The sequence below is a fragment of the Ochotona curzoniae genome, unplaced genomic scaffold (genome assembly GCF_017591425.1).
Source record: "Ochotona curzoniae isolate NIBS_2020 unplaced genomic scaffold, NIBS_Ocur_1.0 scaffold_3208, whole genome shotgun sequence".
Lineage (NCBI taxonomy): Eukaryota > Metazoa > Chordata > Mammalia > Lagomorpha > Ochotonidae > Ochotona > Ochotona curzoniae.
The window spans coordinates 2,839,651-2,856,345 of NW_024467106.1; the positions used below are offsets into that span (position 1 = coordinate 2,839,651).

At 55.8% G+C, this 16,695-nt stretch overlaps 1 protein-coding gene across 2 annotated transcripts in view; it reads left to right on the plus strand.

The window, feature by feature from the left end:
• Window positions 1–430: 430 nt before the first annotated feature.
• MED27 (mediator complex subunit 27) overlaps window positions 431–16,695 on the plus strand; it is a 167,068-nt gene continuing 150,803 nt past the window's right edge. The window contains exons 1-2 of one of the 2 annotated variants that reach the window (XM_040963762.1): window positions 431–653; window positions 1,910–2,054. In XM_040963762.1, the coding sequence (XP_040819696.1) occupies window positions 451–653; window positions 1,910–2,054 (348 nt within the window). In that variant the 5' untranslated portion in view covers window positions 431–450. The remainder of the gene's footprint in view (window positions 654–1,909; window positions 2,055–16,695) is intronic. The other variant, XM_040963763.1, reaches the window with a different exon arrangement.

Sequence of the window (16,695 nt, forward strand, 5' to 3'; positions counted from 1 at the left end):
GACACTTTGAGGCTGGGCAAATACGCTGTGGTTCTTCTCACTGGGAAGAGCTGATTTCAACCGGAATCGATTTTTGCTAATGGTTGTCAATTGGCGATTTTCCAATTCCATTACCCTTGTTGCATTTCTCAGTTGGTGTCTGGGTACAGGGGGAAAATGTCCACTTATTTATTGTATGGACACTTTATTGTTCTGAGTAATTTTCTTCCACACGATCCCTGAATGCGGGATTGGGAAAATGCAGCAACTTCACTGCCTGCCACCTTTGAACAAATCGAGTCCTCCTGTTCGCTTAAGTAGAGCTCTCACGTTGCTGACGCCTGGATCGGTTCCTGAGGCAGTAGGCCTCCTGCGAACTACATTTCCCAGCGGCCCCGGGTGACGTCATAAGCAAACGCGGCGGCCGGCTCGGAAAGCCGGTTGGGGAAGAGTCGACGGTCCGGCGGCAACATGGCGGACGTGCTGAGCGTCGGGGTGAACCTCGAGGCCTTTGCCCAAGCCATCAGTGCTATCCAGGCGCTGCGCTCCAGCGTGAGCAGGGTGTTCGACTGCCTGAAGGATGGCATGCGGAACAAGGAGACACTGGAGGGCCGGGAGAAGGCCTTCATTGCGCACTTCCAGGATAACTTGCATTCGGTCAACCGGGACCTCAAGTAGGTACCGGTTGAGGGGGCCCGGGTCGGGACCGGCTCCGCCACGCCCCCGCGCGAGGCGTTGCCCTGGAGGGGCTGCGCGCCGCGTCCTCTGCGAGCCCCGCCAGCCCCCCAGGAGAGCCTGCTCCCCGAGCCTGCCGGGTGGTCGCCCGATCCCCTTCCACGCTGCCTCTGGTGCACTGGGCAGCGCTGTCACCCGTGGGCTCCCGAGCCCCGTGCCTGGTCAGCCTGGCTGCTGCCCCTGGGGGCTCACCAGGGCTCCTGTGGCTGCGCAGACTGACGCTTGAATGGGGGACCCCTAAGACCTCCCGGGCCAGCTCTCCATCATGCCTTGTAGGACTTAGGACCGCGCCTTTTTCCTTCCTAAAGGTTGCCATAAGAGGGGAATGAGCAGGGGCTTATAAAACGCTGCAAGCCTGGGAGCACTTGTTGATTGCTTGGGCGGGCTCCCTTACAGAGAGTCTCTGTCCATCTTCGTGGGGGAGGCAGTTAGGGAGCTGGTGGTCCTGTGATTCAAGTCTCCTTAGTAACCAGACAGGAAGAAGTGCGGGAGGGTGGCGGCCCAGGGATGGGGCCTCTCTGGCCACCCTGTAGTCATCACTCACACCTCCCTGATGCTCCCAGCGGTACTTGCAGCCGATATGTTCCTGTCTCAAGGGGACACTGGCCTTCTGTGTCGTGCTGGGATGTGGAACCCTTCAGCGTCTTGCGATCTCCTTCAGAATGTTCAGGCCTGTCCCTACTCCCGCCAGCCCCAACTGCGTGCATCGCAGCTGCCGGGGCGGCGTGGCGCCTTCCCTTCCGAGTGTTTGTTGATGGTGTCTTTGTCTTGCCACCTTTCACCATCGGTGAGGTGTCCCGTCCGAATCTCCCGGGATGGGTGATGAGGATGTTTCCTCAGGTGGGCTGGCTGTTCTGCGCGCGGGGTGAGAGGCGCGTCTGACGCCCTCATGTGTCACAAGCCCCGGATGCCTGCTTCCAGGAGACTGACTGATATGGGTGCCACGTCCCTGCTCTTTTGCAGTGGCACCAGGGAGCTCACACTTAGGCCTTTTCTTGATGGGCCCTTGTCTCTTTTGTCTTTTGAAAGCCTTTCTTCTGAAGGCTCTTTGACGGCTGGCAGCCAGGCAGCCTGTGCCAGCTGGGTTGGCTTCTCACTTGTGTGCAGGTGGGTCCCCACTGGTGTGTGCGCAGGCCCGGGTTGGGGTGCATGTGGCGTGTGTGGCCCACTGATGTGCTTTCTGGTCCCTGTGCAGCGAGCTGGAGCGGCTGAGCAACCTGGTGGGGAAGCCGTCTGAGAACCACCCTCTACACAACAGCGGGCTGCTGAGTCTGGATCCCGTGCAGGACAAAACCCCGCTCTACAGCCAGCTCCTTCAGGCCTACAAATGGTCCAATAAGGTGAGGGACGTGCCGTGCAGGGAGCCCGGAGCGGGAAAGCCACTTGTGCTTGCTTCCTGTCTGCCGAGAACGGGGCCCAGGTTCGATTTCCATTTTGTTCTTGATTCACCATGAGGCTCCAGAAGTGCGAGTCTTGGGAATTTGCTTACAAGCTCTCTGGTCCGTTCTTTGAAGTCTTAGAGGATGAATAAGGTCCCCTGGGCAATTGCGTTGTTTAAAAAAAGTCACAAGTCAGGTGGTTTGGAGCAGCCGTTAGGACCACTGGCAGTCATGTATGAGATGGGCTGTACCACATGCATTTGTGTCCAGGAAGGCCTGCCAGCTGGCACCTGGTTCCAAGGGGAGCCCCCTGATCCCAGGAGGTCCTGGAACGGTGGTCTATGTGTCCCCTGCTCCCAGCGTTTGTATTCCTGGGCTGTTTGCTGGATTGCAGTCTGCTTCCTGGAAACCCCCCTGGTCTCTTGGGCAGGCGGACCCCCGGCTAGCCCCTCTGATGGGTGTAGAAGGGGCACTGCACTGTGGACTAACGTGCTGCACTGTTGGGCCTGCGGGCCTGGGTGTGTTGGTTTGGATGCTGAGTGTGTGTCTCCGTTCACGGGGATTGAGGACAGGCGTCATCTCTGTTCTTCATGGCCTCTTTGCCCTAGAGCGTGTCAGGAGGAGGTGTTCTTTTTGCACTTACTAAGCCACACGTGGGCCTGTCCCAGCCCTGGCCCCGGCTGTTTGTTTAGGCCTCCCTGTTTGCCGGGGCAGTCTTTGTCCTAGTGGTCATCTGGTCGGCAGGTAGGGGCTGTGATGCCTGTGGGTTGGACTGCTTGTGGAAGCTGTTGTGTATGCACGTGGAGGCCACGTTGACGGATCGTATGGGATGGGGTGTCCTGGAGCAGAACTTTTTGGTGGTGGAGGTGTAGGGCTGTGAGTGACAGGTGCTCTGCTCTGGGACTGAGGGAGACGTGAACACGTAGGTCAGGGTGGCTGACTTACTCATGGAGTCTGATTGTCACTTGTGCAGACGGACACCCCTGCCACGGTGGGAAGCAGCCGAGGGAGCGCCTAGGAGCAGACCCCTGCCCATGCGCTCCCTGCCTGCAGGACCTAGGCGTCTCCCGCCTGTGAGGGCAGGCTTCTGGCTGGTGACTTCCCCGTGGCTGCTCGGGAGCTGTAGGGGAGTCCACCCTTTGTTTTAACCGAGAGGGAGCTGGTGTGGTGAAGGTTCCCAGCTGCGTTGGAATCTGGGGCTCCTCGTGTGTTCAGTGTGCTTCTAACAAGTGGAATCTTAGTCCGGTTCCATAGCCTGCGTCTTAGAAACAGTTCCTACTGTAGTTTATTCATAATTTTGTAGTTTATTCATAATTTTGATAGTTTGTCAGAGGAGGAGGTGGCCAGTACATGAATTGGTCACAGGTCATCACACTGTGGCTGTTTTCAGGGCAGACATCACTATCAGCTGCCGCAGCCTTTCCTGTTAAGGCTGTGTGTATTGGCTATGAATGCCTGTCACTCTGAGCGGGAGCTCGGCAGCCACTTGTGCTCATGGGAGGGAGGCAGGAACAGTGTGTTCTGGTATCCTTGGCAGTGTCCTGTGGGAATACCACCTGTTTCTACTTTGCCTTGCTCCAGCAAGGATTTGAGGTAGATGGTTAGAAAAGGTAAAGGGGGCCTGGTAGGCTGCAGACATAAAGGGAGAGGGAGCAAGCAGCTGCTTGCTGGGTTTGACGCGCGTCTGCCGTGAGTGTGTGTCCTGTACCCTGGCAGGATGTGTCCTTACTACTGTCCATTTAGGGCAAAGAAGGAAGAACAGAGAAGACGCCCATCTGCTGGGTCACTGCCCCCGTGCCCGGGGCTGGCCTAGGCCAAGGCCAGGTGCAGGTGCAGGTTGGCCACGTGAGTGGCAGGGACCTAAGTTGTGAGCCATCACCCACTGCGGCCCATCAGCTGGAGTCAGGACTGAGCTGGGACTCAACTCTATGCCTGCTGGTGTGCCATGTGGGCTTGGTAACTGACTTTTCTTAAAAAGAGAGATTTATTTTATTGGAAAGTCAGATATACAGAGAGAAGGAGATACAAAGAGGAAGATCTTCTGTTCGCTGGTTCACTCCCCAAGTGGCCGCATTGGCCGGAGCTGAGCCGATCTGAAGCCAGGAGCCAGGAATTTCTGGGTCTCCCATGCGGGTGCAGGGTCCCAAGGCTTTGGGCTGTCCTCAACTGCTTTCCCAGGCCACAGCAGGGATCTGGATGGGAAGTGGAGCAGCCAGGACACGAGCCAATGCCCATATGGGATCCTGGCACATGCAAGGCAAGGATTTAGCTGCTAGGCTGTTACGCTGGGCCTAGTAACTGACATCTTAACTGCTAGGCCAAATGCTGATTCCAGGGGCCACATGTTGGGCAAAGAACTGGCTAAAAAACACGACACCTTGACAGAAGAGAGTAAAGCAAGGGTTAGAATGCCTGAGCATATTTGCATTTCTTTAATAAACTCGAGAAACAGCCTCAAGAAATAAGCTGGTAGTCTGCTTTCCGGCTGGTGACATGGGAGAAGCAAACAATTATATGTGTTTATCTCGCTCCTTCGACAAATGAAAAGAGCTTTTTAATTGCTGAAGCTTTTATCATTCGTTGTTTTTCCCCCTCTAAGCGTTGAAAGCAGTAAGTACATTAGTGAAGTGAGGTTGGGGTAATGCCGATGTCAGCTCTGCGCGCTGTTGGCTAGGAACTGAGAGGAGCGTGCGGAAGGCTCCGATGCCGCCCAGGGGTGATGAACTTTGTGTTTTATGTCCTACTGGCCACGGAAAAGTCTCGTTTCTGCCTAACGACTAATTGTTTTCTTCAGGGGATTTTGTAGTTTTTGTAAAGTCAGTTGGAATATTAATTACGTGGTAGTTGGCATAATTGTTAGAATAACACACATAACAATTAATCTCGTCTAGTGAAATGGTGTTGGATTGCTGCGGGCAGCACTTTTCTGTGCTGAACTGGGGAAGGAGTTCCGCTTTGAATTCCTGTGCGCCAGCAGATAATCGCTCTATAGAGGGTGACAGGCCCTCTTGGTGCGGCAGGAGATAATTGGTGCCCACACTGTCCTTGCCATGGAGCAGTCTGCGTGCCCTCATGTCGTTGGCCGTGCTCAGGCCTGCCGAGCTGTGGCCTGGAGCCATGCTGGTGCCGAAGGCCGGCTCCAGGATGCCCAGTGTCCTGGCCCCAGGTTTCCACGCAAACTTGCACTGCCTCCATCTGTCCATGGCACAGTGCATGGGGTGGAAGTCCAGCGCAGCTCTGGATGCTGAAACCTGAGGGTGTTCAAGTGGCCAGCCTCTCTCATGTCCACACCTCCTTGTTCTAGAGGAGTCATGAAGTGCACGTGTGCAGGGCAGGGGCGTTTCCCCTTTGCCATCCAAAGGGAATCCACAGAGGAAGGCCCATGGGGATGCAGGCCACCGCCGCTGCCCGGAGGAGTGGGCTGCGCCTCCCCTGTCCCTGGCACCATCTGGATTGCCACTTTATTATTTTTTTTAAAGATTTATTTTTATTATTTTTTATTGGAAAGGCGGATATACAGAGAGGAGAGACAGAGAGGAAGATCTTCCGTCCGATGATTCACTCCCCAAGTGAGCGCAATGGGCCGATACTATGCCGATCCGAAGCCAGGAGCCTCTTCCGGGTCTCCCACACGGGTGCAGGGTCCCAAAGCTTTGGGCTGTCCTCGACTGCTTTCCCAGGCCACAGGCAGGGAACTGGAAGGGAAGCGGGGCTGCCGGGATTAGAACCGGCGCCCATTTGGGATCCCGGGCGTGCAAGGCGAGGACTTAACCACTTGCACCACCGCGCCGGGCCCATGGATTGCCACTTTAAACTGGGTTGAGCAATGTGAACGGTGTGTTCCTATCAGCATTTTTAAAATGTTCTTATTGGTTACTAAGCAGCAGCAATATTTTTTGAAAGATATATTTATTTATTTATTTGAAAGAATTACAGAGGGGGTGGGAGAGAGTCTTCATCTGCTTGTTTACTCCCCAGATGGCTGCAGTGGCCGGGGCTGGTGTGGGAGGCAGGGGCCCAGACACTTGGGCCATCTTCCACTGCTTTCCTGGAACTCGTGAGCAGGGAGCTTTATGGGCAGCGGGGAGGCCGGGACACAAGCTGGTGTTGCAGGCGGCAGCTTTATGTGCTCTGTATGATGCCAGCCCCAAAGCAGCAACTCTTGACCCCGAGCACGGTCTGATGTACCGGCCGTGCCTGCGTCCTGAACTGTTCCCGGGTCCGCAGCACTGCTGTCGCACTCCCGTCGCTGTCCGCATCCCTCCTTGGCATGCTGGGAGTCATCGCACCTTACGAGGCGCCTCGTGCACAGTGAGCATCCAATTAAAATGCAGAGAATGAAGAAAAGGTTAAACAAAAGCTTTTTCTCTTGAATTTTTCATTTACAACCCCTTTTTGTGGTTTGCTTGCGTGTGTGTGTGTGTGTGTGTGTGTGAGGGTGTGATAAAAGGACACTCCGTGTCCAGCCAGTGTGGGGAAGCCTAGCTGTGCCAGCTGCAGCTGAGAGACCATCCTGCGACCTCCAGAGAGGCAGGCTTCAGGTTGGAAAGCCAGGCGAGGTCAGATGGTGAATTGCTAAAAAGTCCTGGAGGGCCAGGGTTAGCCACTTGTGCCCCATGCACCCTCCTTAGGGCTCAGATCACAGCGGGTGCCTCCAAGGAGATGGGACTCGGAGGGGAGCCGATGCGCGCTAGGGTGGCTGGGGTCTGGAAGAGATGTGGCAGCCTTCACTCAACCTCCCTAGTGAGTTGCCAGTCCCTGATTCTATGCCCTTGCTACGAGGCCCAGCCCAACTCACTCCTCTCTCTGTTTTGGGAACACAGATCCATTTGGAATATCAAGGGAAAGAGCAGCACCTCGGTGTCCCCGGAGTCCAAACTTGCAACCCTGCATCGGGCCCTGCTTTAGCAAAGGTGCCAAGCACCTCGTGTAACTCAGCCTTCATTGCACCCAGCCACTCCAAATGAGGCTCCAGCAGCAGGGTCTGAGTGCAGCCTGACTGCCCTATTAGCCTTGAACCCTCCCTACAGCCTTCCTCCCTCCTCCCACTCAGAACCCTGAGAGCTTGGGGTCCGTTACTGGAAGAACAAAAGGTAATGCGACCCAGCAGGAAACACAACCATATAACCCACTCTGCTGGATTCTGTAGGGTTCAGAAACGTAAAGGCTTCTGGGTAAGTTCAGGAGTCAGATGATCCGGATTCTGATCCACCTTTGGGCCACCATCTGCTGGTGTGTAAACAGGGACACCTCCAGTGTGTGTGTGTGATCATCAGTGAGATAATGCCTGTCTGCCGTCCCAGGGAAACTCCCACTTCAGAGCTGAGCTGGGGGGACGGTGGTTCCCTGGCGTGGCACCCGTGGTGTGTGTGTGTGTGCAATATGGCAGTGCTGCAGTGTGGTGTGTGTGCAGTGTGGCAGTGTTAGAGAATTGTAGTGTGCTGTGTGTGTGTGCAGTGTGGCAGTGCCGCAGTGTGACATGTGTGTGCAGTGTTGCAGTGTTAGAGAATTGCAGTGTGTGTGTGTGTTGTGTGTGTATGCAGTGTGGCAGTGTGGCAGTGCTACTCGTGATTATGAGCATAGCCCACCTCAGGTCATATCCCAGTTCTTGTACTTGCCTAACTGTGACGGGACTCAGTCTTGCCATTCTGTAAGGTGGCCATGACAACATGCCTACTTCAAAAGGCTGGAACCAAGTGAGGTGATGTGAGTATAGCATGACATGAGGTGATGTGAGTATAGGGCGACTTGAAGGCTGCCATGGTGGCTCCACTCTGCCCTGGCTCTCCTACCCTCGACTCTTCTCAGGCTCTTCAGACGCCAGGTTCCCTGGGAGTGGTGGAATGCCACCTTTCCCACCACGGCAGTCTAGACCTAGACATCAGCTGTTTCCATGTGGGGGAGGGGCTGGGGGAATTGAGGGCTCACGGAGGCAGAGGCAGCTTCCTGGAGGCAATGAGGGGTCGCAGAGCAGGTGGAAGGACACGTGCTTTGCAGGGCTGGCCTGCTCCTCCTGGCCTCCCTTGGGCGCTCACCCAGTCCTCCCAGAACCTGCACTTGACGTTGGCCTGCATGTGTGGGAGGGTGGGGGGCAGCTGCGGGCAGCCAGCCAGGGCTCTGTGGCCTTGGATTCAGAAGCCAGTGCCTGTGCATGGGGTGCCTGTTACCAGCGGGGCTGGGCTGTGTGCCCCAGTCATCCCACCAGCTTCCTGACCAGGGCGGGGCAGCGCCTGCTTGGGTTGCTGAGGGCCTCAGCTCTGTCACTCCAGGTGCCCAGGACTGTACCTCGGGTGGAGGGAGCAGGTGTTAGCAATAGATGTTCTTTGCATTACTGCTAATGGCAAAACTGCTGTCTGGGTGCTTTACCCTGGAGAGCGGCATTTTGCCTGTGAGTCTAGGCCAGTGGCCTTCCCCTCTGAGGTCTGGCCCTCCTCATGGGGATGGCGGCTGACCTGCCCAGGTCCTGCCGTTCCTCCACGGCGGTCCACGCCGTTTCTGGAGCCCACAGCCATGGCGGGTGCTCCTGAGCAGCTGTGGACTACCCTAAGCAGTGCCACAGCCGTGGAGGCCTCGAATAGAAGGTACCCTACAGGTATGCCCAGGGCAGTGGCTTCCTCCAGCAGGCTGTGTCCCCAGCACACTAAACTCTGCAGCTCACTGCCACCTCCTCACATCCAGTTTCTCAGCGAAATGTGGCTTTGTTGCTGCCACCTGGAGTTTGCTGGCCACTGTCCCGGAACAGGGATGGCTTGTCCCGGGAGGCCGCACTCGTTCCTTGTCCCTGTTGGCCTGCTTCCTGTCTCCAGTCTGGGTTGAGGAGCTCAGGTGGAAAGGAACTGTCCTGGGCACTTTGCTTTGCAGCGAGTCGTAGGTTGGTGGGAAGGAGCGGCCTGGACAGGGTGGGCTGTCTCGATTTGGACATGCTCGTCTGCCTTGCCAGTCATACGCGTGGACATTGAGTCTTTAGCCAGCTTAGCTGTCTCCCCTGAGCTCCAGAGGCAGGTGTCCAAGGCCCTGCCACACACTTGGACTGAGGCAGTTGAGAGCTGAAGTCCTGTTTCCATAGGCTGTGGCAAACCTGCCCCGCATGATGGGTGTCTGCTGTGTACCTGCGCCCTTGGGTGTCACACATGGCTGCTGCCCTGCCTTCACACCACCTGACCCATTTTTGATTCCACTTTTTTCCCAGCCGCCTTCCACGTTGGTGCTGCTGCCTGGGCCCTGGCCGCGTTCCTGCTGGTCTGCAGCCTTCATTCTGCCCTCTCTAATCTGTGTGCCACGTCGGGCAGCAAGGGGCCCTCTCCCTCGGGCTGGCTTCCAGCTGCTCAGCTGGCATTCGGAGACTGGGAGCAGCCTGTTCTCTGGCCGGGTAGCCTGGGCTGTTTCCTCCTCACCTGTCAAATGCAGCATTAGGCCGTCTGGTGGGAATTAAGGAAGGTGTGGGCGCTGTCCCTGAGCGCGTGGCTTGGGTGTGTGCTCCCAGCTTAGCATCTGCACTGGCGTCTGCCTCTGTGGCCTATCCCCCCTCCTGCGTGGGCAGCCGGTAACAACTTTCGTTGTGGAGAATTTCTTTCTCTCTCTTTTTTTCTTTCTTCTTTTCTTCATTGTGGGAAATTTCAACTACACATGGCTGGAAGGGGACTGTATCATGTGCCCCTGAATACTAGCTTCTGTAAGTCAAACATTTTCCTTACTTCATTTCTTTCCCTTTCTCTCTCTAATTGATTAATTGCTTGAAAGTCAGCGGGAGGTATTTCATGCACTGGTTTATGCCCCCAGTAACTGTAATGGTCAGGGCTCCGAAGCCAGGAGCCAGGAACTTCATGTGGGTCTCCTATGTGGGTGCAGGTACCCAAACAACTTGGACCACCTTCCACTGACCTTCCTGACCTTCCTGACCAGGGGCTCAGGCCCCTGGCAGGTTGCCATCTTGAAAGTGGGGCGGTCAGGACCCGAGGCAGTGCTCATCTGGGATGCTGGCATTGCAGGTGCTGGCTTTACCCCCTACTTCCCAGCGCTGACCCCTGCTGCCTTTTTGAGGAGGGAGGAGGGAGTGGAGGGCGTGCCTGGTCTGGGAGCACTTTGTGCTGAGTTTGCTCCCCTCCCCCGCATGCCTCTGCTCCTTTGCCAGTTCTAGGGAATTTGCGCATGGCCAAGGGACTGTGATATCCGCCCCCCCCCCCTTGGGGATTTTGCAATGCTCACCCTTCTTGGGGAAAATCCTACTCATTTAGCAGTCACCCTGGCTGCCTCCTCCCCAGGAAGCCCCCTGAGGTATTCCCCTTGAGGCTATTGCTTTGATCCCAGACTCTGTTTACTCTCCTGTCCCCTTCTCAATTTAAGCTTTGTTCTGTGTTAGGACTGAGACTTCTGGCAAGTCCTCTGACACCTTGGACTTTGAAACTCAGTCTGCTGGACCATAGAGTGGGTGTAATACTGATGTCACAGACTTGCTCTGCGAGTGACTGTGGAAATGTGTGTGGGCAGGATGCGTGGCATTCAACCAGCAGTGGTTGTCACTTCCAGGTGTGACAGAACAGTGCTGGGACAGGGTACGCGTGAGGCCTCCCTGTCCTTGGCTTCTCTCTCCTGAACTTGTTCCTATTGCCTTCACCTTGACCTCGCTCAGGCTCGTGCTTGTGAGAAATGCAGGGGGTGGTGGCATCTTGACGTGTCTGACTGCTGGGCCCTGCCCATGGGCGTCCGTGGGGCTGCCCTGGGGAGGGCAGCGCCCTGCTCGCAGCTGTCCTTGCTCTGTGCTTGCCTCTGCTGGGCTGTTCTCTGCCGCAGCCGCCTGCTTGTTTGGGGAGGCATAGCTTGCTGGCAGCTGGCGGTTGGGGCCAGTCCCTGGCAGCAGAGGCCCTCACCCTACCTGGGGGACATCTAGCATGGGTGTCAAATCACTCACCCACTTGCCCTTAGCGCCCGTGTCTCTGTCAGTTGTCACACTTGGTTCAGCGGGAGGTGTATTTGGTCTCCCTGGTGATGGCTGCGCCACGGGCCTGGCTTAAGTGCTGTTGCACCTGCCGCTGGGGGCTGATGGGCACCTGTCCCAGCCAGCACCCTCTCCAGTGCTCACCCCACTGCCTCCTCCAGCTCCGAGGAAGTGTTTCTTTGAGGAGGGTGTGGGCAGAGCTGCTCTCCTCTGTTGCTGCCTCACGCCTCTGGGCAGCTGTGCTGACCACGGTGGACTCTCACTATTTGTCCCTTCTCTCTGGGCTGGGAGCAGGGGGCTCACACAGGCTCTTAGTCATGATGGCCACCCCCCTATATTTCCACATAAATGGCACTTACTATGTCTGAGGCTTAGGTTTTGGGGGGCCTTGGGCAGCAGATGGGGCATCGCACCTCCTTTGCCTGAGAGGGGGACTCATTGGAGGCCATGCCTCGGCTTCTCCCGAGGACCAGTGGTACCTGGCAGCTTGGTAAAGGGGTGTTGTATGGATGTCAGGGAGCGCAGGGGGGTTTCTTCCACTGCGGAGGCACTCTAAGATCTTGCCTGTTCTTGGGCGACCCTGTCACCGAGGCAGGAGCAGTGGTCTGCCCACATGACGTATCAGCTGGCAGCCTCACAAGGCAGAGCCCCATGTGGACATGGCTCAGGTCAGTTGCCTTGACCTTTGTGAACGAAGCAGCCACAGGCCCTTCCGCCTCTGGATTGCTGACAGCCTTTTTGCTTTAAGCCTTGGACAGGACTGGGTGGGGTCCCAAGCCATCGGCAGCAGGGGGGTGGCCCAGGGCACCCAACCGTGGCATGTGGCCAACTGCTATGGCAATGGGCATTCGAGGTGCCAGTTCCTCCACTCTGTGTGGTTTTCTGAGTCTGCGGGCCTTGTGCTCAGATCTCTGCTGGAGTCCCAAGCCATTGGTGCCTCAGTTCTCCTGATCCTATGTCTCTGTGTTTCCAGCTCGCTGAGTTGCCTTGTGCCATGACTGTGCCCACTGATGGGCTTCTCTGGTCCTCACTTGCCGTCGCTTGCATCGGTAAAGCATTCATTCAATGCAGCCATCTCCTCGATGGCCGTGAGTTGTAATTGGTGGACTTTGAAGGGTGAGAGTCTGCGTGTGTGTGCGCATGCCTGTGGGAGAAGATGGCTGTGCTTGTGGTCAGATGCTCAGCTTGTTGGCAGTCCAGTATGTGGATAGCGAGTGCCCGCACCTGTGCGAGGCCCTGTCCTAGACACGGGGCACAAGGCTTACACGTGCCAAGCTTCCCAGCCACGATCTCATTTCAGCTCTCTGACTTGATTAGTCAGTGCGGGCTCCTGAGTCACTCTCCAGGCTTTTCTTTCTTCCCCCCTTCCCTTGCCCAGTGGCTGGAAGTGCCAGCCTGCCAGTCCTCAGCACTGGGAAGGGGTATAACCCACAGTGCCGGCCAGCGTGATTGGCATGTATAACTTCTCCAGGAAAATGTCTGAACATAAAGGCAATTTTGTCTTGTTGTCCCTATATCTTAAATATCAATCTGTTTTATAGCTTGCTGCATTTTAATTCTGTCGCATGCTTAATGCAAATGCAGAATCCTTGCCAGGGCCATAGAGCTTTCTGGTGTGCCTGCCCTTGGCAGTCGCCAGTTTGTCCTGCTGCTGCGGGCCAAGGCTGTGCCTGCTGGGAGGAGTTCTCGTGGGTTCCAGAGAACGCCAGCTAGGTACCTTGTCCTTGTGTCTCAATCAGATCAGCCACGGGTGCTGACCTCTCCTGCTGTCCCCCTCAGGCCTCCCCGGGGCCTGTTTCTGTCCAAAGAGAACGTGCCCTGTGTGCTTTGCCACGCTGTAGCAGGAGTTACCCACTGCTGCCCCCCTGTCCATGAGAGGTAGAGTCGGAGATGGGACCCACAGTGGACGCCAGAGCCCAGTCAGTACTAAGTCTTGTAGTCTAGCACCTCTTCCCTGACTATGGCCCTAAGTCTGTAGTTTGAGCTGCAGCAACAAAAACCAGCACATGTCATGTCCACATCACTTCTCAGGTGGAAGGTTTGCTGCTAGCACAGGCCATAGCAGCCTCAGCATCCATTTATTTTTTTTCTTTTTAAAGTCAAGAACTTGGGCCCGGCGCAGTGGTGCAAGTGGTTAAGGTCCTCGTCTTGCACGCCCGGGATCCCATATGGGCTCCAGTTCTGTCCAGGCAGCCCCACTTCCCTTCCAGTTCCCTGCCTGTGGCCCGGGAAAGCAGTCAAGGACAGCCCAAAGCCTTGGGACCCTGCACCCGTGTGGGAGACCCGGAAGAGGCTCCTGGCTTCGGATCGGCATAGCATCGGCCGTTGAGCTCACTTGGGGAGTGAATCATCGGACGGAAGATCTTCCTCTCTGTCTCTCCTCTCTGTATATCCACGTTTCCAATAAAAAATAATAAAAATAAATCTTAAAAAAAAATAAAGTCAAGAACTTGCATCTTTTCACTTATTGAAGCACTTGGAATTTCTCTGGTGTATCCAGACAGCCGGCGCTGCTCCTGTTCTCAGCGTTACCCCGTGCTGAGGTTTAACTGAACAGCAGCACTGTGGTACCCTGACAGTTGATCTGATGCCTGGGACAGCTGCTGAGGGACTTGCGGACGGGCAGGGCCTGCAGCCTACATGTGTTGGACAGCGTGATCATTCACGTGCTGGACAGGAGGGAGTGCACAGCGCAGGACTGCGTCACTCCACTCAGAATGGCGCACATGTAGGAATCATTTCTCGAGTTTTCCAGTTAGTCTTTTTGGTCCACAGTGAACTGTGGGTAACTACAGCTTCAGCTGAGCCACAGGGAGGGGACTACTATACACTGTGGCTTAGTCTGTTCAGGTTTTAAGTCCCTGAAGTCCTGGAGGACTTGGCAATGGAGAGATTGGCCAGATGCCACTGCTTTGCTTTGCTTTGCTTTTCCCAAGATTTTATTTTATTTTTATTGGAAAGACAGATTTATAGAGAGGAGGAGAGACAGGATGATCATCCATCCGCTGGTGCACTCCCCAAGTGGCCGCAATGGCTGGAGTTGAGCCAATCCGAAGCCAGGAGCCAGGAGCCTCTCCCAAGCTTCCCTCATGGGTGCGGGGTCCCAAGGTCTTAGGCCATTCTCCACTGCTTTCCCAGGCCATAAGCAGGGAGTGGGATGGGAAGTGGAGCAGCTGGGACACAAACTGGTGCCAACACAGGATCCTGGTGGAAACAAGGCCGTCAACGCCAGGCCTGCTGCCGCTGCTGTAGTGCCCCAGCCGTGGAGTTCTGGGGTCCCGATGCCCTGTGTCCCTTCCATGTGTCTGACTGCCTTGGCTCTTTATCCAGACAGCCGGTTTCAGGGAGATTTATCTGTCTGACAATTGAAAATCTCACTTGGTCACCCAGTGTGTTTCCTAGAATTGAATGCATTGATTCAAACTAGGACATCAACAGATGCTGTTTGTGGCAAGAATTAGACTCACCGGAGTTTCCAAATAGATTGACTTCCTGGCCTGTTAGTGAGCAGAACATGAAGAGGTGACCGTGGGGGGTTGTGCTCCGTGACAGGGTGGGATGTGTTTTGCTTCTAGAGTCCCAGTTCTCCAAGCCCCACCCGCTATGCCTGCAGTGCTGGCCCGAAGGAGAGCTCAGCTTGCTTTTTGTTGGCCGGCCGGCCGAGGCTTCTGTCCACTCTGTCCTCTGCCCCCGACGCTGCCCTGCAGCAATGCAAGCATTCCTGCCTAGCTGGATTACTAAGCAAAAAGGCCAACGCTAAATGTCTTTAAAATACGAGGGGAAAAAAAAACCACAGAGGATTCTGGAGGCCAACTCTTCCCCTCTCTGCTGTTTCCCCACTTAGTCTAAAGCAGTCCGTGTGTGCTCCAGCACTGAGAGTTCAGTGTGTGTGCAGGGCCCTTCAGGCGACGTCACCATGATGTCCTCGGCCAAAGCACTGTGCCTGGGGTCCTCAGCCTGCGACGCGAGCTGTCTTGGAGGGAATGAGATTCCTTCTGAATCGTATTGCCCATCTCAGTCACGTCGGGGCAGGGCGGAGGGGTGTGCGTGGCTTTCAGGGAATATGTCCGAAGCCCCTGGGAAGCAGAGGGTGTTTCTGTGGAAGCGGCCAGGTAGGAGTGGCCTCTTGTTGGCCCCCCTGGCAGCGCCCCCTCTGCTTCGGCCCTAAGGCCCTGAGGGACCGGGTAGCGAGTGGGTGGTGTGGAGAGCTCTTGCCAGGATGGCACGTGCTGTCTCCTGCTCTCACGCCTCGGATAAGAGTGGGTGTCGCGAAGTGACTGAGGAGCTGTGCCCAGCCTGCTGCAGGCCGTCTCTCAGCAGGACATTTGCAGCCGCCCGCAGGCTGACCCCGTGTCCCAGCACCTCCAGCTTTCTCCCCACACACAGCGTCAGAGTGAACTTTCAAAATGCGAGCTCCGTCACGAATCTTGCTTCAAATGTGTTGGTGATGATTCCTTGTGCTCAGGGCTAAAATCAGCACCACAGTGTGGCTAGGTACGGCCCAGGCTGTCCCTGTGTGCCCAGCTCTGGCCCCCAGGCAGCACCTGGAGGTGCCATAGACGGACTGCATCCTCCATGCCCCACATATGCGGGTGCACCCTCTTTTTGCTTGGATGTCCATGCTGTCCTTCCCAGTGTTTCCAGGTTTTGTTTCTGGTCACATACCTGGGGGAAAGGGCTCTGCTAAGGCCTGAAGTCAGGTGAGACGCTGGCCGATGTCCACACAGAGTCACGTTCACCTGCGCTGTCAGTGCTGGTTGCCTGGGCGTGAGGACAGGAGCCCTCTGGCCTCTGCCCCGTTGTATTTCCAGAGTCTGGCAAAGCCTCAGGGAGGAAGCCAACTGGCTGAACTTGTAGTCAGTTGAGTGAGTGGTTTACTTAGCTCTGAAGTCAGCCTGCTAACTTGCACCACACAGGTAGCTTGGAGGAGGGGTGAGGGGTGGAGAGGCGGCCCGGGGTCTGCTTTCTGTGGGACACGGTTGTGCTGAGCGCACTGCTGTCCAGTGCTGTCTGCATTCTGCTCACAGCCTGGCTTGCTGGAGGCTAACGCACATTAAAGGGTGTGTGTGTGTACTAGTTTGGGGTACAAACAGAAGGCAAATCATCTTGATTATTTTGAGGCAGATAGGAAAGGACAGAGGAAGGGTAGAATGGCTCAGAAGCACTGGCACTTTCTCTTGGCTTTGCAATGAGAAAGTGATGTCCAACCAGCTCACCCCTGAGATTCTGTGGGGGTGGAGTTCGTGGTTTGGGCCTGGAGTTCAAATCCTGCCTCTTCTCTTACTCGACTTTTAACCTGGGTGACCTGCTGCAGGCTACCTGCTTGGATGTAAATGACCCAGCAGACTCTTAGAGGGGTGCATCCAACTCCACGGCAGGTCTGTTGAGCTGCTGGGCCGCACTGTGACCTGGGAGGCAGCTGCTGCCATGGGCCCAGAGGGTGGGCACGCTGCCCGCAAGCACTGTGCTGTGACTTGACATCTCAAAACTGTTACTTTGGCAGCAAGTGTGAGGTTCCTGACCACATGAATTAGTTGCAAATAGCCTTGTGCACTTTTTATGTAAAGGTTTATTTATTTTTCTGTTAGAAACACAGATTTACAGAGAGGAGATAAGCAAAGATCTTCCATCCTCTGGTTTACTCCCCAAATGGCCACAATAGCCAAA